The sequence below is a fragment of the Microcaecilia unicolor genome, chromosome 5 (genome assembly GCF_901765095.1).
Source record: "Microcaecilia unicolor chromosome 5, aMicUni1.1, whole genome shotgun sequence".
NCBI classification, from domain to species: domain Eukaryota; kingdom Metazoa; phylum Chordata; class Amphibia; order Gymnophiona; family Siphonopidae; genus Microcaecilia; species Microcaecilia unicolor.
Window position 1 is genome coordinate 175867336 of NC_044035.1, and position 21814 is coordinate 175889149.

Below are 21814 nucleotides of genomic sequence, written 5' to 3' on the forward strand. Positions count from 1 at the left end.
AAGATAATTGTTTCTGCCATACCTTGTTGTAACTTTGGCAGTTTTTTTTTTTTGGAGGGGGGGTTGGCTTGTAATGCACCCTCGTTAAGGTTTTGGATCTAGCAATTCCTGTCCTGGCCCCTAGGCCAATTATACGCATTCTGCTATGGATGGGCTTGTCTTCACTTGAATTGGTTGGTTGCCAATTACACACTCTATGTTTAGTTGACGTTGTGTCGTTCAATCCCTCTTTTTTCCGCAGCAGACTTCCAACTCCTTTTCTGCACATCTTCAGAAAGCTAGCTGGAATACGCTTGAAGGGAAAACACACTTCAGTGAAGTGTACCAAAGAAAATATTAAGAAAAGTGCACCAAGCAGAACAAAGGCAATGAAATTCTACCTCCTGCTTGGGGGGGGGGGGGGGCAAGAATTCACATTGACAGTCAGTAGGAAACTATAGGATCATAAAATGAACATGGCCTGTCTGTGGCTATCAGATAAGAAGGTATGTTAGAAGCTGCTCACAAAGCTAGGGGGAAAGGTTTGCAGTGTAGAAAGACAGTAATAGAAATTCTAACTTTGTCTAGGCTGCCACCTGACTTTTGACTTTCACATATTTTGTTTGTTGTGGCTACCATGAGGGAGGAGGAGGGGTAGAAGGATAGGTAACAGGTTGGGGTAAAGGAAGAGTTGTGAGTTTTTAAGAAGAAACTTGTAAATTGTTGCCATTCTTTTTGACTCTGTACATTTTGATGTTTTGTTGGAATAAACAATAAATAAATAAATACATAAATAAAGGATTAGCTACGTAGACTTGGGGAAAACCATTGTTTATTCCTGGAAATGAGCTATAAGAAACAGATCTAGATATTGGAATCTTCCAGGTATTTGTGATGCAGTCTGGCCATTGTTGGACACAGGATATTCGGCTTGCTGGATGTTTGTCTGACACAGCATGGCTTATTTTATGTTCTTACGGGTTGTGGCAAAGCATTCACTTATACCTGTCTCCCTGTGAAGAAACAGTAGGCCTGATATTCAGAAAATGCTGAGCTCCTAAATTTAAACTCCTAAATTAGCCTTCTAAATTTATGCCCTATTTTCAGCCAGATTTAGGAGCATAACTTTTCAGCTGAAAATTCATCCTAAATTAGGAGTTTAAAAATGTTGGCCTTCCTAGAGTTATAAGCCTAATTTATGAACCTAGTGCTGAAAATCAGTGCTAAACTCATAATTATTTTCCCCACCCTAAATCTGCTCCTATTGTCACTTACTTTTTATGCTCCTAAATTTAAGAGCTCAGAGAAATTTTGAGTAAAAATTAATGCACTCAGCCCTAGTAAATTTTCAGAGACCAATTTTTGAGTATAACTCCCAAAGTTAGGAGCATAAATCCTTTGAATATCAAATCCTGTGCGTTTGGCCTCTAAACCCCAAAGAGAAAACCTAGGGCTTGATATTCAAAGCGATTTAACTGGCCAGAAATGGCTCTTGGCTTGTTAAATCGACTATTTGAGGCTAACCACTAATTTTCAGTGACACTGAGGCGGTTAGTGCCGCTGCAAATAACCAGTTAGTGTCAAAATGAAAACTGGTTATTTTGGGGGCATTCTGGGGGTGGAGATTGCACTTGGCCGGTTAAGTGTCGATATTCAGCACTTAACTGGCCAGGTTAACTGCATAAATGGGACTGCAAAAAAAGTCAGTCCTATCTTTGTTAGGTAACCCATAGCCAGTTATGTGATGAATATCCCACCCAACTATGCATTATTAGGCTCCTGAAACACGGAAATTCAATGCTGGTATCCAGATATGACCCAGCATTGAATTTCCGGGTTTAACGTCCACGCTTTCATTACCTCTTGCCTTGACTATTGCACCTTACTCCTCACCGGCTTCCCACTTAGCCATCTATCCCCCCTTCAATCTGTTCAGAACTCTGCTGCACGTCTCATATTCCGCCAGAACCGATATACTCATATCACCCCTCTCCTCAGGTCACTTCACTGGCTTCCAATCAGATACCGCATTCAATTCAAGCTTCTCCTTCTTACCTACAAATGCACTCAGTCTGCTGCCCCTCACTACCTTTCTACCCTCATCTCCCCTTACGTTCCCACCCGTAACCTCCGTTCACAGGACAAATCCCTCCTCTGTACCTTTCTCCACCACCGCCAACTCCAGGCTCCGCTCATTCTGCCTCGCCTCACCCTATGCTTGGAACAACCTTCCTGAGCCCTTACGCCAAGCCCCCTCCCTGCCCATCTTCAAGTCTTTGCTTAAAACCCACCTCTTCAATGCTGCGTTTGGCACCTAACTCTTACCTTTCATTAAATCCAGACTGCCCCAATATGACCGCCCCTATCGGACTGACCGTTCACTTGTCTCTTAGATTGTAAGCTCTTTGAGCAGGGACCGTCCCTCTTTGTTAAATTGTACAGCGCTGCGTAACCCTAGTAGCACTTTAGAAATGTTAAGTAGTAGTAGTAGTAACAGCAGCGGTGGTCAGCAAAACACTGATCGCCGCAGGCTGAATATCAGGTCCCTGGTTGTTAAGGTAGAGACCAGCCTCAAGTTCTCCATGTGTGTTTTCACAGAGGTGAGATCTGAAAGCTGAAAAAGGGGCAGAAAGAGAAATTATTGTAACTATCTTGGGTGCCATCTGCCTGATTAAAAAGAATTTCCAAGCACTTCTTGATAACACTGGTTGGTATATTACATCTTGTAAGCTTCAGAACAAAGCTGTCGTTAGCACAATGCAAGGATTAAGAAAAGATCTGCTAGTAAATTTGAGAAATGGAGATCATACCCTCCATCCCCAACCTAGGAGTGAGCTTGATTTCTTGTTGCGATATGAGAAAAACAAATCCGTTTGGATATATAAAGAGAGAACAGATTCAAGAAGCTAACCATTATTGCTGCTGTTACATTTTTCTATGCTCATGTCCCTGTTATTTTAAACCAGGGTTCTCAAACCAATGCTTGGGACACACCCAGCCAGTAGCATATTTAAACTAGGTGCATGTGTTGCGTACGCATCCCCTGTCAGACCTGGCCTTCCGCTCCCCCTTTAAAATCCTCTCTGCTGCAGTCTTTACCTGGGCAGCGGCAGCAGCACTCATACGTTGCCTGCGGCCTGCACCGGGACTTCATGCCTGAACTATCCCGTCCCTTCTGACGCAACTTCCTGTTTTGTGAAGGGCGGGACGGTTCAGGGAGGAAGTCCCAGTGAAGGCCGCAAGCAGCCTATGAGTGCCACTGCTGCTGTGCTACTGCTCGGGTGAAGACTGCGGCAGAGAGGATTTTAAGGTACGGGGAGGGGCAGCATGGGGGAGGGGGCAGAGGGAGAAGCACTCCCTGTAAAAAAAAAAAAAAAATCATGGTTATTCCACTACACCCAGAGAGTCAGGTTTTAAGGATATCCACAATGAGTATGCATGGGATAAATCTGCATGCACTACCTCATTTGTAAGCAAATCTATCTCATGCATAATCATTGCGGGTGTCCTGAAAATCTGAATGGCTAGGTATGTCCCAAGGACTGGATTGAGAACTGCTGTTTTTGACCCAAACAAACTAAAAACCCTGATGAAATGTTTCAGTTGTGTCTGTTGCTTGACTTGCTTGCTGAAGCCCTATTCCATTGAATATCCACTTCACTGTGCATACTCTGTGCGTCAGGGGGCAGGGACGTGCATTTGTTTGAAATGACATAGGAAATGTCAACATCATTTTATGCCTTTTTTTTCTTCATGGAATAACAGGAAAAAAACTGAAATATTGTTGTTGATTTTTTTGTGTGTGTGAGAGAGTGCACTATTTGCAAAGAAGGCGCACTCTTTTCCGATAGCACGCATATTGCGGAAGAGTACGCACTGTGTCAAAAGAGCATTCTCCAAATTCCCATATGACACAGGAAACAATGTGCAATGAATATTTTAAGGCTGCATATTCCTAGCACGAATGTGCTTCACCTGATATTAAGTAACAAGTGAGCTGCTGCCATACTTGAAACAAGACACCATTTCCTGTTGTAGAAAGGGTTCATGATCTGATTGAATCATAGCTTCCTTCGTCATTTAAAAATGTGTTTTCTTTCCAGGCTTGAAGTGACCATGTGTACTCTGTGACTGGGGGAATGTAATAACTCAATAGAGATTTCTGTCTTTGTTCTGTAGGGGCCACCAGGGACATTGGTTCGGCACTGACCCGCATGTGTATGCGGCACCGCAGCATCGAGGCAAAGTTGAGATACTTTACCAAGTGAGTGGCAGGATCTACATGGTGGTGGGGTAAGGGTGGCACAACATAGAATGCAAGTGTTAGGAGGTTTGGAAGGATATGAGGTGTGCATAGCATAATGTAGGCATGAGTGACATGGCAAAAATGTGCCAAGTCTCCTGCTTTTACGGCTCATCTCCTGTACTTCCGCTGAGGAGCTTGGATCTCCCGCTGAGCAGCCTCCCCTTCCAGCAGCAGCAGCAGCAGCAGCAGCAGGAGAGGCCTACCTAAAATGTAATTTCCTGCCTCTGCAGGAAGGAGAGGTTGCCACTGGTGCTGCTGTGGGTGGGGCTTGGCAAAGTTGTGGGCAGGGCTGAGCAGAGTTATGGGCGGGGTGGGGCAGAGTTATGGGAGAAGTGGGGTGGACCCTAAATCTCCTGCATAGTAGGTCGGTTCCCTTGGTAGCTTTGCAACAGGGTGAGAATGCAGCAAGATGGCTCTATCTATCAAGATGTGCAAGGTATGACATGGAGGTAATTCTATAGAGTAAGTGCTACCGGTAACATTTATTTCCCAGTTACATGTGTAATTGTTCAGAATACTAGCATATGCACGCAAACGTGTTCACATATGCATGTACACACTGAATATGCACATAAGACAGGAGTGGGCAAGCTGCGGCTTGCCGTTGAATTTTATGCAGCCTGCATGGGAAATATACACAGAAAATGTCATTAGCCAGAGTTTTGGTGATTTAAAATATTTTATTATAGAAATATTTTCAGAATAGCCAATATGGCACTTTGTTTCCTCCTTGTTTTTGTTACATTTGTATCCCGCGCTTTCCCACTCATGGCAGGCTCAATGCGGCTTACATGGGACAATGGAGGGTTAACTGACTTGCCCAGAGTCACAAGGAGCTGCCTGTGCCTGAAGTGGGAATCGAACTCAGTTCCTGAGGACCAAAGTCCACCACCCTAACCACTAGGCCACTCCATTAGTTAAATGTTTGCTTATTTTATTTATCAGAGAAGGTCTATGGCGCTCTGTGCATTTCTGGTTCCAACATTATATAATGTTGTGGCCTACTAGGGATAGTACTGACCTTCATGCAGCCCTCTGTGTATAAGAGGATTGTTCAACCTCAGTCCTCGAGGGCCACAATCCAGTCAGGTTTTCAGGATTTCCCCAATGAATATGCATGAGATCTATTTACATGCACCGCCTCCATTGTATGGAAAAAAAAGATCTCATGCATATCCATTGGGAAAATCCTGAAAACCTAACCTGGCGAGGACTGATGTTGGACACCCCTGGGGTATAAAGGTTGCCCAGCCCTGGCCTAAAACTATTCTGTAACCTTGCGCATATCTCCGATAACACAAAGTTCTTAGAGGGGCAAATAGTGCACATGTGTGGACTCTGGGTAGAGTGTGGGTGGGTCACACATTTATGCACACAGCTTATAGAATACCACAAATTGCATGTGTATCACTGGTACTTCGATATACACACTTACACCAGCTCTATAGTTGGTATATGTTCTTGCGCATAAGTGCATATGCACCTATCTACCGGTTATACACTAGTGTGTAGGTGCCCACTTTCCTTTATAGAATATGCATGTATCATGTGCTCAGTCTTAGAATCACCTCATGTGTGTGATTGGAAAATGAAGGCGGTAGAACATAAATGATGTGTCCCGGTGTAGGATCTACGTCAGGGGTGTCCAACTGCTGTTCTCGAGGGCCACAATCCAGTCGGATTTTAAGGATTTCCCCAATGAATATGCATGAGATCCATCTGCATGCACTGCCTCCATTGTATGCAAATACAGCTCATGCATATTCACTGTGGCAATCCTGAAAAGCCCAACCTCGTGATGGCTGAGGTTGGACATCCTTGATCTGTGTGGTAGGAGGCAGAGTATGAGGAACATAGGCCATAGGGCAGTGTGTGGAGCATAAGTGATGATAGAAGACAGTGGTAGGATTTGGGGTTTCTGGAACAGGAGTGAAATGGCGTGGGTGTCAGAATGGACGTGCATGACGCAGTGGTGTGAATGACATGGGGGTCTTATCTTTTTATTCATTGTTTCTTACTGTTCACTGTCTGTTCCCCTGCCGCCACCCCCCCCCCCCCGACTGTTTAACATGTAAAAAAATATATGAATAAAAAACCCTGCTTATATGCCACTGAATACAGATGCATAAGTTTATGCAAATAACTTATCCGTATAAAGTTATACTTTCTGTTTGTGTGATGGTACTTACGTGTTTAAGTTATATGGAGAGTAACTGAATTTTGCTATTCTCCTATAACTTTATGGCCCATCCGAAGCATGCCCCAATTTTATATTTGCAGTTTTGGATATGTGAAGGTCAATTCTATAACATAGGAGCCCACATTTATGACATGTTACACACGTAAATGCACATAAATGCTTAAATTGAGGTACAAGCTCAAATTACGTAGCGCATAGTTGCAATGGGGCACACACAAGGGTGGAGCATGATTGGGACCAGTGATGCAGCCATGAGGGACCTGGGTCCCCTCACTTTTGGCACTGGACCCCCTCTGCTTTCCTAGCTGGTGGGGATCTCAAGCCCCTTCAGCCGAAGATCTCGACTGCCTGAGTCGTGCCTGCAACAGCATTTATTCAGCAGGCACACTTCACCACTAAGTCCCCTCTCTTGCGCATGCTCAGTTCAGGTCTAACTGAGTATGCGCATTCAGGTCTAACTGAACATGTACAGGAGTGCCGGCATTAGCATATTTGGCATTTTCCCCACGAATTCTATAAATGGTGCTAGGGCTCTTCAGCTTGAAGAAGAAACAACTGAGGGGAGATAAGATAGAGGTCTATAAAATACTGAGTGGAGTGGAGTGGGTAGACGTGAATCACTTGTTTACTCTTTCCAAAAATAATAGGATTAAGGACCACATAATGAATTTACTAATTAGTAAATTTAAAACAAACTGAAGAAAATATTTCCTCATTCAACATGTACTTAAACTCTGGAATTCATTGCCAGAGAATGTGATAAAAGCAGTTAGCATAGCAGGGTTTAAAAAGGTTTGCTAAGGTAGAAAAGGTACAGAGAAGGGCGACGAAAATGATAAAGGGAATGGGATGACTTCCCTATGAGGAAAGGCCAGAGTGTCTTGGGCTTTTCAACTTGGAGAAAAGACGGCTGAGGGGAGATATGATAGAGGTCTATAAAATAATGAGTGGAGTGGAACGGGTAGATGTGAATCATTTGTTTAATCTTTCCAAAAATATTGGGACTAGGGGGCGTGCGATGAAGCTACAAAGTAGTAAATTTAATACGAATCGGAGAAAACGTTTCTTCACTCAATGTGTAATTAAACTGTGTAATTCATTGCCAGAGAATGTGGTAAAGGCAGTTAGCTTAGCGGGGTTTAAAAAAGGTCTGGACGACTTCCTAAAGGAAACATCCATAGACATTATTAAATTGACTTGGGGAAAATGCATTGATAATTTCTGGGATTAGCAGCATAAAATATATTGAACTTTTTTGGGATCTTGTCAGGTATTTGTGACCTGGATTGGCCACTGTTGGAAACAGGATGCTGGACTTGATGGACCTTTGGTCTGTCCCAGTGTGACAATAATTATGTACTTATAGTTTCCTAAAAGAAAAGTCCATAAGCTATTATTAAGATGGACTTGGGAAAATCCACTGTACATTCTAAAGTAAGCAGCATAAAATCTGTTGTTCTGGGATGTTGCCAGGTACTTGTGACCTGGATTGGCCATTGTTGGAGACAGGATGCTGGGCTTGATGGATTTTCAGTCTGTCCCAGTGTGGCTGTAGAGAGTCACAACAGTGCAGGAATGGTCTTGGACTGGTCAGTCAGATTCTCTCAGCTGATCCTCCTCTGACTGACTCCTCCAGGGCTGGCAGTGTCAGGCTCAGATTTGCAGTTGTGCAGCTTGCTTCCTGTTTGATTCTATCAGGGCAGCCCGGCTAATTGAGGATTGAATTTATTATATTCCTGACCCAACCACGTTGAATCCTTCTGTGCAGCAGTTACTATGCAGTGAGTGATTGAGCTGCGCTGCCCGCCGCATGTTTAGGACAGGAGACGTCCAGAAGACAAAGCCAGCGGTGCCAACCTCTTTCTCTCTCTATTCACACCGCAGTCCACACCCACATGATGCACCAGCTGTTGCTGTCACCGTCCTGATCTCCCTCGGATCTCCTCTCTCTTGCTTGCCTGACCTGATCTTAGTTGCTTGCCAATGCGACACGTGCACTGCATGAGGACCTTGCATGCAGGGCGCAGCAGGTCTCAAAAGAGGATTCGCACACACGCGCTGGCTCCGCCAGTAGATCAGCTGATCAGGTGCGGGTCAGGTGACTGCTCTAGTGCGAAACCCAGACAAATAATGAAAAGTTAAAAACCCGCCCGGACTCCCGACGGTGCCCTTAAAAAGAGGACATGTCCGGGGAGTTGGCACTTAGCCAGTTAAATGCCAATATTCAGCTCTTAGCTGGCTAAAATAACTGCATAAATAGGACGCATAAAACACAGTCCTGTCTTTATGTGATTCATCTTAACTGGTTAAGTCCTGAATAGCACTTTTAACTGGCTATGTTGTAGCTGGCCACATATGCCCAGATGTTCAGTGCTGCTGCCCGGACATGACCAGGCATTGAATATCCAGGAATAAAGTTACTAGTGGTCATCAAAACACTGACCACAAGTGGCTGAATATCGACTCTCTATTTTATAAAAGTACATAGATGCCTATATGTTGCCTTTGTAAAACAGGTTTAAAATAGGAACTTTTTCCCAATTTTGCCTTAGGTGTTGTGTTATAAATACAGTAAGTCATCGTTCCAGTGTCTTTGTTCAGTTCACTATTTGTTGAATCTAATAGATATATTTTCTCATCATATTTATCGATCATCTCTCTAATTAAGCACTGGGCAATTTACATTAACGTCAAACATTCCATCACATAAAGCCAAAATAAAAATGATCATATCACTCGCAAACAAAATGATCATAGTAATACCAAATGAATGCAAAAGTTGTCTTTGAAGACTAATACAGGGAAATGGAATGGGCAAAATTAGCTTGAGAGAGTGGAGGTGCAGTCTTTACCTGTATTTTCTCTCATGCATTGTGTACACAAACCACATTTTCAAAGTGGAACATTGCAATCCCATGGTTTAGAGATGTTTGAATGTAGCACCACCCCTTTTCCAGTCACTGTTCTCTTGCAAAACTGTCGCTGTCAGATGTTGACTTTCACTGTTTTCATCACACTCACTGTTCATATTCTGTCATCTTCTCCATCTTCTGCTTTTCCCATCTTATGTCTTCCTTGTCCCCATCTCACACATTCATGTCTCACATGCTGTCTTGCCACACCTCATGCCATTTTTGTATCTCTTCAGTGCCCTTATGGAAAGTCTGATTAACCCCCTTCAGGAGAGGATTGAGGACTGGAAGAAAACTGCCAACCAGCTTGACAAGGACCATGCAAAAGGTAAAAAAAGAAAAAAAAAAAAAGCAAGCTTAGAAGTGATCTAGGATAGACCAAAAGCAAACTTTGGGCAGCAGGTCAAGAAGGGCCCTGAGGGGAAACTAGATAGCATAGTCTAAGGGCGTTCTCGACCTATAATGGAAAAACAAAAAAGGGCGTCCGTGATGAGCACTTGAATGAATTTACCTGGTCCTGTTTTTCTTATGACCAAGGCACAAAAAGGTGCCCGAACTGACCAGACGACCACTGGAGAGAATTGGGGATCACCTCCCCTTACTCCCCCAGTGGTCACTAACCCCCTCCCACCCTCAAAAAGCATCTTTCAAAATATTTTGTGCCAGCCTCTATGCCAGCCTCAAATGTCATACTCAGGTACATCACAGGAGTATGCAGGTCCCTTGAGCAGTTTTAGTGGGTGCAGTGCACTTCAGGCAGGCGGACCTAGGCCCATCCCCCCTCCCCCCCCACCTGTTACACTTATGTTGGTAAATGTAAGCCCTCCAAAACCCATCCAAAACCCATCAGAAACAACAATGCAATACTAAATGGACAGTTTTGGAGATGGCCTACATTTGGAGATGGTGCAGGATACAAAACTTTTTAAATAAATATTTGTGCAGCGGAAGATTGAAGAGTTCACTGATATCTGTAGTAGTATCAGCCAGTTATAGCATCCCTTAGCTTCGTCAGGGCTCTATAGGTCAGCCCAACGTAAAGATGCGTCAGTCTGAGATGGAAACAAGCCTGACCTGTGCAGAGCCAGCCAGAATTAGATCACAGAGTTGTGTCCTCAGTAACAGCCAGGCCATGCTATTAATTATGCTCAGTCCAGGTTTGTAATGAGCTCAGTGTTGGAGGTCCATCTAGGCTGAGGAATACAAAATCATAGAGATGTTTTTATGAAGACATCATTATAGTTCAAACCTCCCTCCCCATCCGTCATCGCCACAAAAGTCTCAGCCCCCCCCCCCCCCCCCCAAGAGTGTGAAGTCATTTATGGACAACTCTGAAGAGGGAAGGATTGTTTTCCAAGAGGGAGGAGCTCATTGGCTGGTACTTCTGATGCTGATAACGCTTTTCTTCTTTGACTTCTGTTCCTCAGAATACAAACGAGCCCGTCATGAGATTAAGAAGAAATCTTCGGATACTCTCAAATTGCAGAAGAAAGCTCGGAAAGGTAGCATCCTACCCTTCCCCTGGCCCTATACTCAAAAAACCTTTTCACAAGCCAGAACATCTGTCTCGGGAGTTTGTCTGCCCAGCTGGGCATGGACGTGATTTACATTAAGGTGGGGGGGGGGGGGGGGGTGAGATCTTTGGAACAATGGACTTGACTAGAACCATATCTTGGTTGTGCTTTGACAGAGCACTTTAAGGAAGAAATTGATGTTAATTGTGGGGTCATTGCTGATATAAGACTTGCTTCAGTTATGCAGCTAGTGGGAGATAAGTCATGCTGGGAATGCAGGTTTGTCAAACAGGTAGCAACATTGCAGAATCAGTTTCAGTCTCCCTGAGATTTTGGAAACAGAGAAGGGACATTAATTCTGAAACACTCTGAGAAGCCTGTCTGGCTCTTGAGCTGTTTTTGATTGAGAGCCTTCCTGTCCTGTTCAATCATTGGCACTGCTGGGAGAATGTTATACTACTGAAGTTCTTCAACATGAGATCCTTATGTGGTGTGTTGACGAATATTCTACATCTAGAAATGTATGGGTCAATTTTCAAAGGAAGTCATATGTTTAGTGGCTGCCAGTGAATGTATAACTTCCTTATCAGTTAAAATTTAAAATATTATGGGGCCGATATTCAGACTGCAGGAGACAGCCCAGATAATTCAATGCCAGGAGGCAGCAGTTGGCGGTGACCCCAGATATTTAATGCCAGGCCATTTCCAGTGACCGGCATTGAATATCCGGTTTATTTATGGCTGCTATAGACATATTCAAAAAGTCAAAAAAACTGGAGAGCAAAGTTAACAAATGAAACCAAAAACTCAAAATTCCGCTAGAGGGTAACTAAGGGAATTGTCTGTGAATAAAATATAAAATTTAAAGAAAACCGAAACCTCAACTGCCAGGGATGCCTACAGAGATGGCCTTACCTCCCTTAGCAGCTTTTATCACAGGTTTCTTTCAATCCTCTGAAACAAGCCACAATAGAAAAAAACTTAAAGAAAAAAAGCTCTAAAAGAGAAAAAACTATTGTGTCCAAAAAAACAGAGGAAAACATTTTACCAAATTCACTAAGACACTCTTCCTTTAAAGCATCATTATGCTGAAAACATTATGCCTACATGTGCACAGTACAAAACTACTACTTAGCTTAGACACCTGGGGGATTGCAGTATTACTTGTATTTCCACAAAATCATCAGTCCCGTTCAGATTAAAGAAGCAGATCCACTGTAACACTGTACTACTGAGATCACCTGGGTGTGTAAGCTAAGTAGTAGTTTTTTTACTATGCACATGTAGGCATAATGTTTTCAGTATAATGATGCTTTCTTAAGGGAAGAGTGTCTTAGTGAATTTGGTAAAATGTTTTCCTCTGTTTTTGGTCACAATAGGTTTTTCTCTTTTACAGTTTTTTTCCTTAAGAGTTGTTTTCTATTGTGGCTTGTTTCAGAGGATTGAGATCAATAAAAATAAAACATGGAAAAGAAAATAAGATGATACATTTTTTAGTTATGTCCAATAAAAAAGGTATCATCTTATTTTCTTTTCCATGTTTTATTTCTATTGATTACCTTTAAAAGTGGACTAACACGGCTGCCACATCTCTCTACTCAAGAGGATTGAGAGAAATTTCTGATAAAAGCCATTAAGGGAAGGCCATCTCTGTAGGTGTCCCTGGTAGTTGAGGTTTCGCTATAAACATAGCCAGCGAAGTCAATATTCAGTGCTGGCTAGCTAAGTTCATAGCAGTCAAAGACAGGCCTGCTATTTCAGCAGCCCAATTTGGCCACTTAACTTGGCCGACGAAGCACTGAATATTTCAGATAGCCAGTTATATCATGCCGACCGTGAATATTCAGCAGGAGATAACTGGCTATCTCCTGCTCAGTATTCACGGATAACCGGTTAAGTGCTATTTAACTGGCCTGCAGCTGTTTCAGAATGGTTAAATAGCGCTGAATATAGACTGGTGTACGTTTAGTGCTGGGGTGAAAATATGTCTTATGTGTCCCGGCACCATCCGCCTTGTGAAGGGGCCAAGGGAGGAAATAGCAAAGGTGGCAATCAGAAAATATCCATATAGCAGCAATGTTCAGCTACTATACAGATAGTCTGTACATTTAGTTTAGGCCTGCTAAATAGTGGCAGCAGTGGTCAGTGTCCAGCGTTTAAATTAAATTAAACTGTAAAAAAAAAAAAAAAGGAAAAAATAGGGGGTACACCAAACGCATTTCCAAACAGCAGGTTTATTGGCACAAAACACGCCTGCTTCAGGAGTCAAACAAAACATCTCAGCCACTTATGATAATAGTAAACAAACAGACTAAAAAATCCAGTGGTACAGCATAGACAATGCTGAAACGCAGAGTATCCTCTGTGACATGCTTTATGTTTGATATGCTTTCGCTTAGCGATACCCTGTGTTTCAGCATAGACTAAAAAATCCAATGGTACAGCATAGACGATCTGTTTACTATTATCATCAGTGACTGAGACATTTTGTTTGACTCCTGAACAGCCGTGTTTTGCGCCAAAACGCAGGAGTGCGTCGAGTCTGTCTGTTTGTAGTAAACCTACTGTTTGGAAATACATTTGGTCTATCCCCTACTTTTCCTTTTTTTCATAGTTTTGTGGTTTGTTGCTAGGGGGAAACCTTCTTGTTTTGTGTGCAGTGTTTAAATGAAAACATTGACTACCGCCAATGAAAATTACCCCCCCCCCCCACACTCCAGAGAGGAACCAGTTTGCATTCCTTGGAGCAAACACATGGCTGAAAATTTACTGACGCACAGAGAGCTAGGAAATAGCTTACAATCCTGGAGTTGGTGCCAAGAGATATTCACAATACTGGGATTTTTTTCTGGCACAGGGAGAGCAGTTCAGGGAGTTTCTCAGTAGTAGAGTTTCCCTGATGCTGCTCTGCGTATAGCATATGACAGGACGAGTTTTCTCTGGCACAGCTCTGCAGGGCTTATTTCATTTTTATTTTTCACTGCTCTGAGGTAGCTTAAATCATAGGGTTAAATTTACAAAGCTTTTTCCACATGTGAAGCCTGTTTTACCTGCGGACAACAGCTTTTTTAAATTTGCGCAATGGCATACACATGTAAAAAGTACACATATGGACAGGCCACATCTATTTATACAAAGTCTACACATAGACATTTCCAGGGGCGCAGTTTGGGTACTATGGAGGTGAAGTTGCAATATACGTGCGTATTTTAAAAATACATGGGTGAAAAGCAGAGAGTACATATACGCATTTATACACTCTTCAGAGCAGTGTGTAAACCTGTGTCAGCATTTGTGCACTGTTGGAGCTGGATCTGGGAGCCTATTTCATTAAGGCACAGAGGCTTCTATGTTGCCTTCATAAAATCAGCTTAAATTAGGTGCCTTTTTTGACTTCTCACATAGACACCCTGTTATAAAATCAGGCCCTCAATGTACTTCAGATAATCTCACCTCAGACAGAGATTCTGCAATGATGCTGTCAGCTTTCTACCAACATCCCAACATATGATCAGTAAGCAAACAAAAATTTGGTGATATTGTACACTTTGCTGCTGTGGCGCCTCCCTGAGCTGCTCTGAAGACAGTCTCTTTTGATAGTTTGCTTACCCGTGTATGGTGGCTTACCCCACCTTAGATGAGAATGACTCTTGTGTCTCAGCCTTCTATCACTTACCCTCTCTCTCTCCCCCCTCTCCTGTCTTCCTCCTTCTCACATACTTCCTGTAGAGCTACTTGGTAAGTCAAATGCAACGCAGCTTTCTGCTCCCCACTCTTTCCCCCTTTTTGTTCTGCCACTTCCCTCTTTTATTTATTTCCGTTTTCCCCCAGTGGTTGGGCTAGAAATGACCCATTTATCTCAGACGTCTGTGAGACTGGCGAGTAACTCAGCATAGACGCTCTGTACGCAGAAAGGAGAATAATAAGGCAAAAGCAGTTGGCCCCGCACCGCCTTCTTTACCAGCACGCTGAAGTCTGAAATTTAGAGCTCTACTTGCACCCAGTTCACTGCAGATCAGAAATCCAGTTCTAGCTTGTAGACCTCTGTCTATTATACCTATACACCGCCTTGAGTGAATTCCTTCAAAAAGGCGGCAAATAAATCCTAATGAATAAATAAATGAAGAAATACCTGGGTACAGAAATCTATGCTAGGTTTACTTGGTCACAGGACAACACGGTTTCTCTTTGGCACAAGTTGACCGTGTCTTTATTTTTTGATAGACATGCTACCATTTGTGGTCTTGCTTATGAGACTGAGCCAATAAGGCTGTGACACATAGAAGGTTTTGCACTGGGAGTCAAGAAAGAAATTGACAAGACATTTTGCTGGTGTTCATGGCATTCCAGCGAGGTACCAAAATCTTCATTCAGGTTATTCTTCTCCCTGACAAGTGCATTGAGATTCCAGTACTCTATAAGAACTTATATTTCCAGGGATGAAATGGTCATATTCTTCCTTTAAGTGGTACAAAAGGTGAGTAAGAATGCAGGAAGGGGGGGGGGGGGTGCAAACCTCCTGGTATCAGTGTCATTTCCAGCCCATCCCTGCTGGCTGCCCACCCCTCTACCCCCATCCCTGCTTCCACAAGGAACGTCTCGCCTGATTCTTGTGATTAATGCTGAGATCAACCATATACAGAGAGACTTCTTCTCAAAATCCCTCTAGGATCCAGGATCTCTGCTAGATAATACTCTCGCAACATGATATATTAGCTGCAGATTCTGTAAAATTGGAATGCTGGTTTGTGGCCTAGATTATAAGACAGTTTGGAACCAATCTTCAAAGGGACTTGTATACTTAATGGTAGCTATCAGAGTGGTAATTTTATAAAGAAGTTGCCAACATGTAGGTGCCAAGGATGTGCATAAATGACCTGAATACTGGCATACACTCACATGTAAATGCCAGAATTCTGGCTACATGCTGTTCTTTAAACTGGTGCTTAAATTTGATGGCGTATAGTTTGAAGGTGTGTATACACATGGGTGGAATCAGGGGTGTAGCCAGACCTCGGCGGGAGGGGGGTCCAGAGCCCAAGGTGTGGGGGGGGCACATTTTAGCCGCCTCCCCCAGGCGCTGACCCTCCCCCTTCACTTTCAACTCCTGCCACCGCCGCCAGGTACCTTTGCTGGTGGGGGTCCCCAACCCCCGCAAGCCTTAGTGTTCTTCAGCGCCAGTCTCCGGCGCGTTTGCTGATCTGTGCTGTGAGTCCTGACTGACGTCCTGCATGCACGTGCACCCGGGTTATTGTGATAATACAGTCATCTGGGTCCTGGCACACAGGAGCAGGAGAGACACAGACCTGGAAGCAGGCAGGCAGGAATAAGCGGTGCCTAGTCCCCCATTGGAGGCCGGGCCCGGGGAATTTTGCCCCCCTGCCCTCCCCCCTCTCGACGGCTCTCAATACTATAATCTGTGCATCTGTGCTAACAATATAGGTGTGAGCAATTACAACAGACTATGTTGAGTGTGAGTGGTCACAATTAAATTATACGTGCATATTTTACCTGTTGTGCTAGCATTCTATGAAGGAAAGTAAGCACCTTTATAAAATAGGCAACCTCTAGGCATCTAAAAATAGAATTGCCCTCCAAATGTATAAATCTGCTATCTGCAAATTTTCAGCAGCACTATGACGCAAGTCTATAAGAGGTGGCCAAAAATCCAGGTGCACCCAAAAGTGGCCCCGACTAGATGTACGCCAGTATTATATAAAGTGTGTGTGGGAGGGCACACACTTTATAAATAGGCTTGTAAATGGGGCTAAAAGAATGCCCTCTTGCAGCAATGCTATCCACGTATATTTCCTCATCTGCACGTCCACTTTTGTGCTGTGTGTGCTGATGTAGCAGGTACAGGAACATGCCCAAATGACTTTCAGAGCTCACAAGCCTAATTTTGGCAGGGAAGATACCCTCCTCCTGGCCAGGCTTATGCTAGGTGGGAGAATGAGCTGTTCCCTGTACCTCACCAAAGGAAGAACAGCAGAAGAATGTGCTGGTCCTGGGAAAACTGGCCAAGCATTTTAACAAGCAAGCCTCAGAGGTAAGTGCCAGTAGGGAGAAGGGTGAACTCTGTGAGATATGTCAGACAGTGTCTCTGTGGTTAAAGATCTACATGGAAGTGATGTAGACCTGTCCCATAGAAACAAAACCATCATTTACCATGAATAGGATGTCATTGGAGATGGTTAAAGGAAATAAAGTAGAGGCAACATGAGGGCACATTTTGAAGGACCCTGCAGTACTAACAAAGGAGTAACCCACCTGAACTTTCCAACCAGATAAAATCCTTTAAGCAGTGGCAACAATATGTGCATGAACCTGACATCACTTGAACCTGTTAGTGAAGAAGGAGGCCAAGTTTCCAGGAAACTGTGCTCAGATGCCATCTAATTGCTTGGCCTACAAGGCATTTCTTCTCTGAGGTGTTCCTAAGGCTCAGAAGAGCTAGGGTTACCATATGTCCGGATTTACCCAGACATGTCCTCTTTTTGAAGACATGTCCGGGTAACCGGGTGGGTTTTGCCAATCTGCCCGTTTGTCCGGATTTCTGGACAAACGGGCAGATTGCTATCCTCCCCTCCCCTTACTTAATACTGCCCTGGTGGTCTAGTGACCTCTTCCACCTTCGGGGCAGGAAAGAGCCCCCTCTTTCCTGTCCGGAGCGCTGCCCTGCATGCATCCTTCCTGATCTCGGCGCTGATTCAAAATGGCTGCTGAGTGTTGAAGTGACCTCGCGAGACTTCAACTCTCGGCGGCCATTTTGAATCGGCACCGAGATCAGGAACAGGAAGGATGCATGCAGGGCAGCGCTCCGGGCAGAAAAGAGGGGGCTCTTTCCTGCCTTGAAGAGATTACTAGATCATCAGGGCAGTAGTAAGGGGAGGGGGAGTGACTGAGTGTGTGACGGGGAAGGGGAAAATGTGTCAGGGGGCGGGGCAGGAGTGAAAGGGGCGGGGTGGGGTATGTGTCCTCCTTTTTGGGGGACAAAATATGGTAACCCTAAGAACAGGGCCGTGCCAACACGGTAAGCGAGGTAAGCATGGCAGGGGGGCGCCACCGCACCATGCTCACCTCGCTCGCCCTCTCGCTCCCATTGTTCAACTACTGCCCGCCCTCTTCTCCCCCCCCCCAACATCCCTTTTCTTTTTTTTTTCTTTTTAAATTTACCTCCGTGGCGGTCCAGCAGCGCAGCATCAGTGAAGGAGGTGGCGCTCCCGACGTCTCTAGCCTTCCCTTCGCTGTGTTCCGCCTTCTTCTGACGTCAAGGAAATGACGTCAGAAGAAGGCGGAACACAGCGAAGGGAAGGCTAGAGACGTCGGGAGGCGAGCGCCGCCTCCTTCACTTACGCTGCGCTGCTGGACCGCCACGGAGGTAAATTTAAAAAGAAAAAACAAGAAAAGGGATGTTGGTGGGAGAGAAGAGGGCGGCAGTAGTTGAACAATGGGAGCGTGAGGGCAGGGGAGAGACGAGCATGGATGCGTGGTTGGGGGGTCATGGAAGGGAGAGAGGGGAATTGCTGGATAGGGATTAATGGAGGTTGACAGAGGAGCATGGATGGGAGGGGCAGGGCTCAGGGAGAGAGGGGAATTGCTGGATAGGGAATTAGGGATGAATGGAGGGCACAGAGGAGCATGGATTGGAGGGCAGGGCTCAGGGAGAGAGGGGAATTGCTGGAAAGGGATGAATGGAGGGGGCAGGGGACAGAGGAGCATGGATGGGCATGGATTGGGAGGGCAGGGCTCAGGGAGAGAGGGGAATTGCTGGATAGGGATGAATGGAGGGGACAGATGGGCATGGATGGATATGGATTGCAGGGGCAGGGCTAAGGGAGAGAGGGGAATTGCTGGATAGGGATGAATGGAGGGGGCAGGTGACAGAGGAGCATGGATGGGCATGGATTGGGAGGGCAGGGCTCAGGGAGAGAGGGGAATTGCTGGATAGGGATGAATGGAGGGGACGGGACAGAGGAGCATGGATGGGCATGGATTGGGAGGGCAGGGCTAAGGGAGAGAGGGGAATTGCTGGATAGGGATGAATGGAGGGGGCAGGGGACAGATGGGCATGGATGAATATGGATTGCAGGGCAGGGCTCAGGGAGAGAGGGGAATTGCTGGATAAGGATGAATGGAGGGGGCAGGGGACAGAGGAGCATGGATGGGAGGGCAGGGCTCAGGGAGCGAGGAGAAATTGCTGGACATAGAGGGGAGGGAAGAGAGATGAAGGAGATGAAATGAGGGAAAAGGAAGAGAGGAGAAAAACTGCACATGGATGAAGAAAATAGGCAGAAGCTGAGGACCAGAAAGGAAGAAGAAAGGAGGAAAGGAAAGAAATAAATGGAAAGGAAGCCCTGGAAATGGAGTTAAGAGGACAGATAGCAGCAGAATCAGATACTGGGCCAGCATGATCAGAAAAAGAAAGTCACCAGACAACAAAGGTAGAAAAAAATCATTTTATTTTCATTTTAGTGTTTGGAATATGTCCACTTTGAGAATTTACGTCTGCTATCTTATTTTTTCAATGTATAGCAGTTTGTTTCTAAGAATATTGCTGATAATTCCTGTCAGTGTGGCAAGTGGTGAGCGATCATTTTCACGGGGGGGGGGGGGGGGGGACGCGCCGCGCCGCCTCCAACTGATAGTCTGCAGGGGGGCGCCAGAGACCCTAGGCACGGCCCTGCCTAAGAAGAGCGAGAGAAAAGGCTAAAAGACTGGGAGTGGCAGATAGGTCACTAATCTGTACGACACACTCCTAATGATTGGCGCTTCATATTTCTGAATGCAACCGTTGCACTCTGGAGATTCAAGGGAGGCTAGTGAATAAGTGAACACAAACACTCCCGTGAAGGATACATGTGAAAGTAGCAATGCAGCTGCTCATTGAAGGGGCCAGCTGCCAACCTATAGCCTGTCTGTCACACCATCTGCCCCTACCACCATACAGAAACCTTAGCCAGGGCCTGCATGACATAGCATCACAGAGAAGGAGATAGAAAAGGATGTGGTAGTGCTGGCATGCAACAGAGTATGCTGCAACAACACAGGGAAAGGGTTAAACCCGGGCTACCAGGTCGGGAGATGCACATTGCACACATAGAAGCTGTCTTGCCATTCATTAGCAAGATGGAAAAAGGAACCTCTAATTCTTCTGTGTGACTCTCGCTCTCTCTCTCGCTTTGTGCAGATTGAGAATAAGAAAAAACAGACCAGATACCTGTGCTTGCATTGCACAGATTGAATGGGGGAGATCTGGGTGGAGATCTGGGTCACAATAGAGCAGGAAGCAAGTCAATACCAAGTCCTCACAAAACCTATTTCTGTTCCTTCATAGCCGCATGCATGCATATGACCAAAGCAGCCTTTGACCATCTCTCAGCAGTTAGCTGTATATCTAGCACCAACTGCCAGAGGGAGATCACTCTTCCTATATAAACTAGCCTATAGGACAATGCTCATACTAGCCAAAACCAACTACAGGTTCCAGCCAGCTCATTGAAATCCGCTGAACACTCTCTAGGTTATACCCAATGCTGATTATCATCCCACTTTTTGTCATGCATTACCACATTTGCTAAGCATATCTCCCAGGAACCCTATCCATAGCACCCAGTCTGACAGCACACACTGTCTGTGATGCAAGCCTCATAGCCCTTGTGACTATCCTTTACACCTATCCTATCTCCACAATGCCTAACCCTCTACCCCCAGCACCCTCCATAAACTGGGGGGAAATCTGTACAGTTAGTGTTCACAGTTTAGCAAGCGTTTCTTATACTTACTTACTGACATATCAGGGTTCCTTTTCTACTCTTAATTGTATTAGATGAGGGAAAGGGGACTTGATATACCGCCTTTCTGGGGTTTTTGCAACTACATTCAAAGCGGTTTTCATATATTCAGGTACTTATTTTGTACCCAGGGGCAATGGAGGGTTAAGTGACTTGCCCAGAGTCACAAGGAGCTGCAGTGGGAATCGAACTCAGTTCCCCAGGATCAAAGTCCACTGCACTAACCACTAGGCTACTCCTCCACTCCGAGGACTTCTCAGAACTCATCTAGTGACCCTACAGCCAGTTAGATATTCAGGATATCGTTCATAAACAAGATATGTCTGCGTACACTGGAGACCCGGTATTCACAAATGGGTCAATATTCAGTTTGAAACAGTCAGCATTTTTCTAACTAGCTGCTTTGGGCTTTTTTTTAAATATCCAGTCAGTGCTGGGTCATACTGGGATACTGGCACTGAATATCATATTTGGGCAAGGCATTTTTGGCAGTTTGGCACAGTTGTATCCAAGGGGATAGAGGAAGAGTGTGAAGAGAGGTTTTTTTTCTTTTTTTTTTTTTGATATGTGATAGCAACATAGCAACATTTGTCTAGTGGAGGAGTAACCTAGTGGTTAGTGCAGCAGATTTTGATCCAGGGGAACTGAGTTCAATTCCCACTGTGACTCCGGGGCAAGTCACTTCACCCTCCATTGCCCCAGGCACAAAAAGTATCTGTATATACTAAGTAAACCACTTTGAATGTAGTTGCAAAAACCACAGAAAGGTGATATATCAAGTTCCTTTCCCTTGTTTTGTATATATGTTTATTTATTGTGTATGTTAAGATTGGAACGTGCTTAGGTCTTAGGAGGAATATAAGGCCCAGATGCACTAAACGTTTTTCATCGTTAAATGAGCCCTTAAGGAAGAATTTCCTATCCTTTCCATGCACTAAAGCCTATTTTTCGACGGCAGTAGCAGCTAACGAAACTGGAATGCAAATGAGAAACTACCATTGAAATGTAGACAATTCGGAATGCACTAACCAAACCGACGATAGCAACGATTCACTTACCACCAGAAATTTAACGTCAGCTCAGACCTGTCGTTAAAGCCTGAGCTGTCA

General features: G+C 44.7%; 1 protein-coding gene across 1 annotated transcript in view; it reads left to right on the forward strand.

Annotated features, from left to right (window-relative positions):
* The window catches only part of MTSS2 (MTSS I-BAR domain containing 2), a 315559-nt gene that overhangs the window by 235295 nt on the left and 58450 nt on the right, over positions 1 to 21814 (forward strand). The window contains exons 4-7 of the mRNA XM_030203599.1: positions 4159 to 4243; positions 9634 to 9725; positions 10825 to 10899; positions 14641 to 14649. Coding sequence (XP_030059459.1) covers positions 4159 to 4243; positions 9634 to 9725; positions 10825 to 10899; positions 14641 to 14649 — 261 coding nt within the window. The remainder of the gene's footprint in view (positions 1 to 4158; positions 4244 to 9633; positions 9726 to 10824; positions 10900 to 14640; positions 14650 to 21814) is intronic.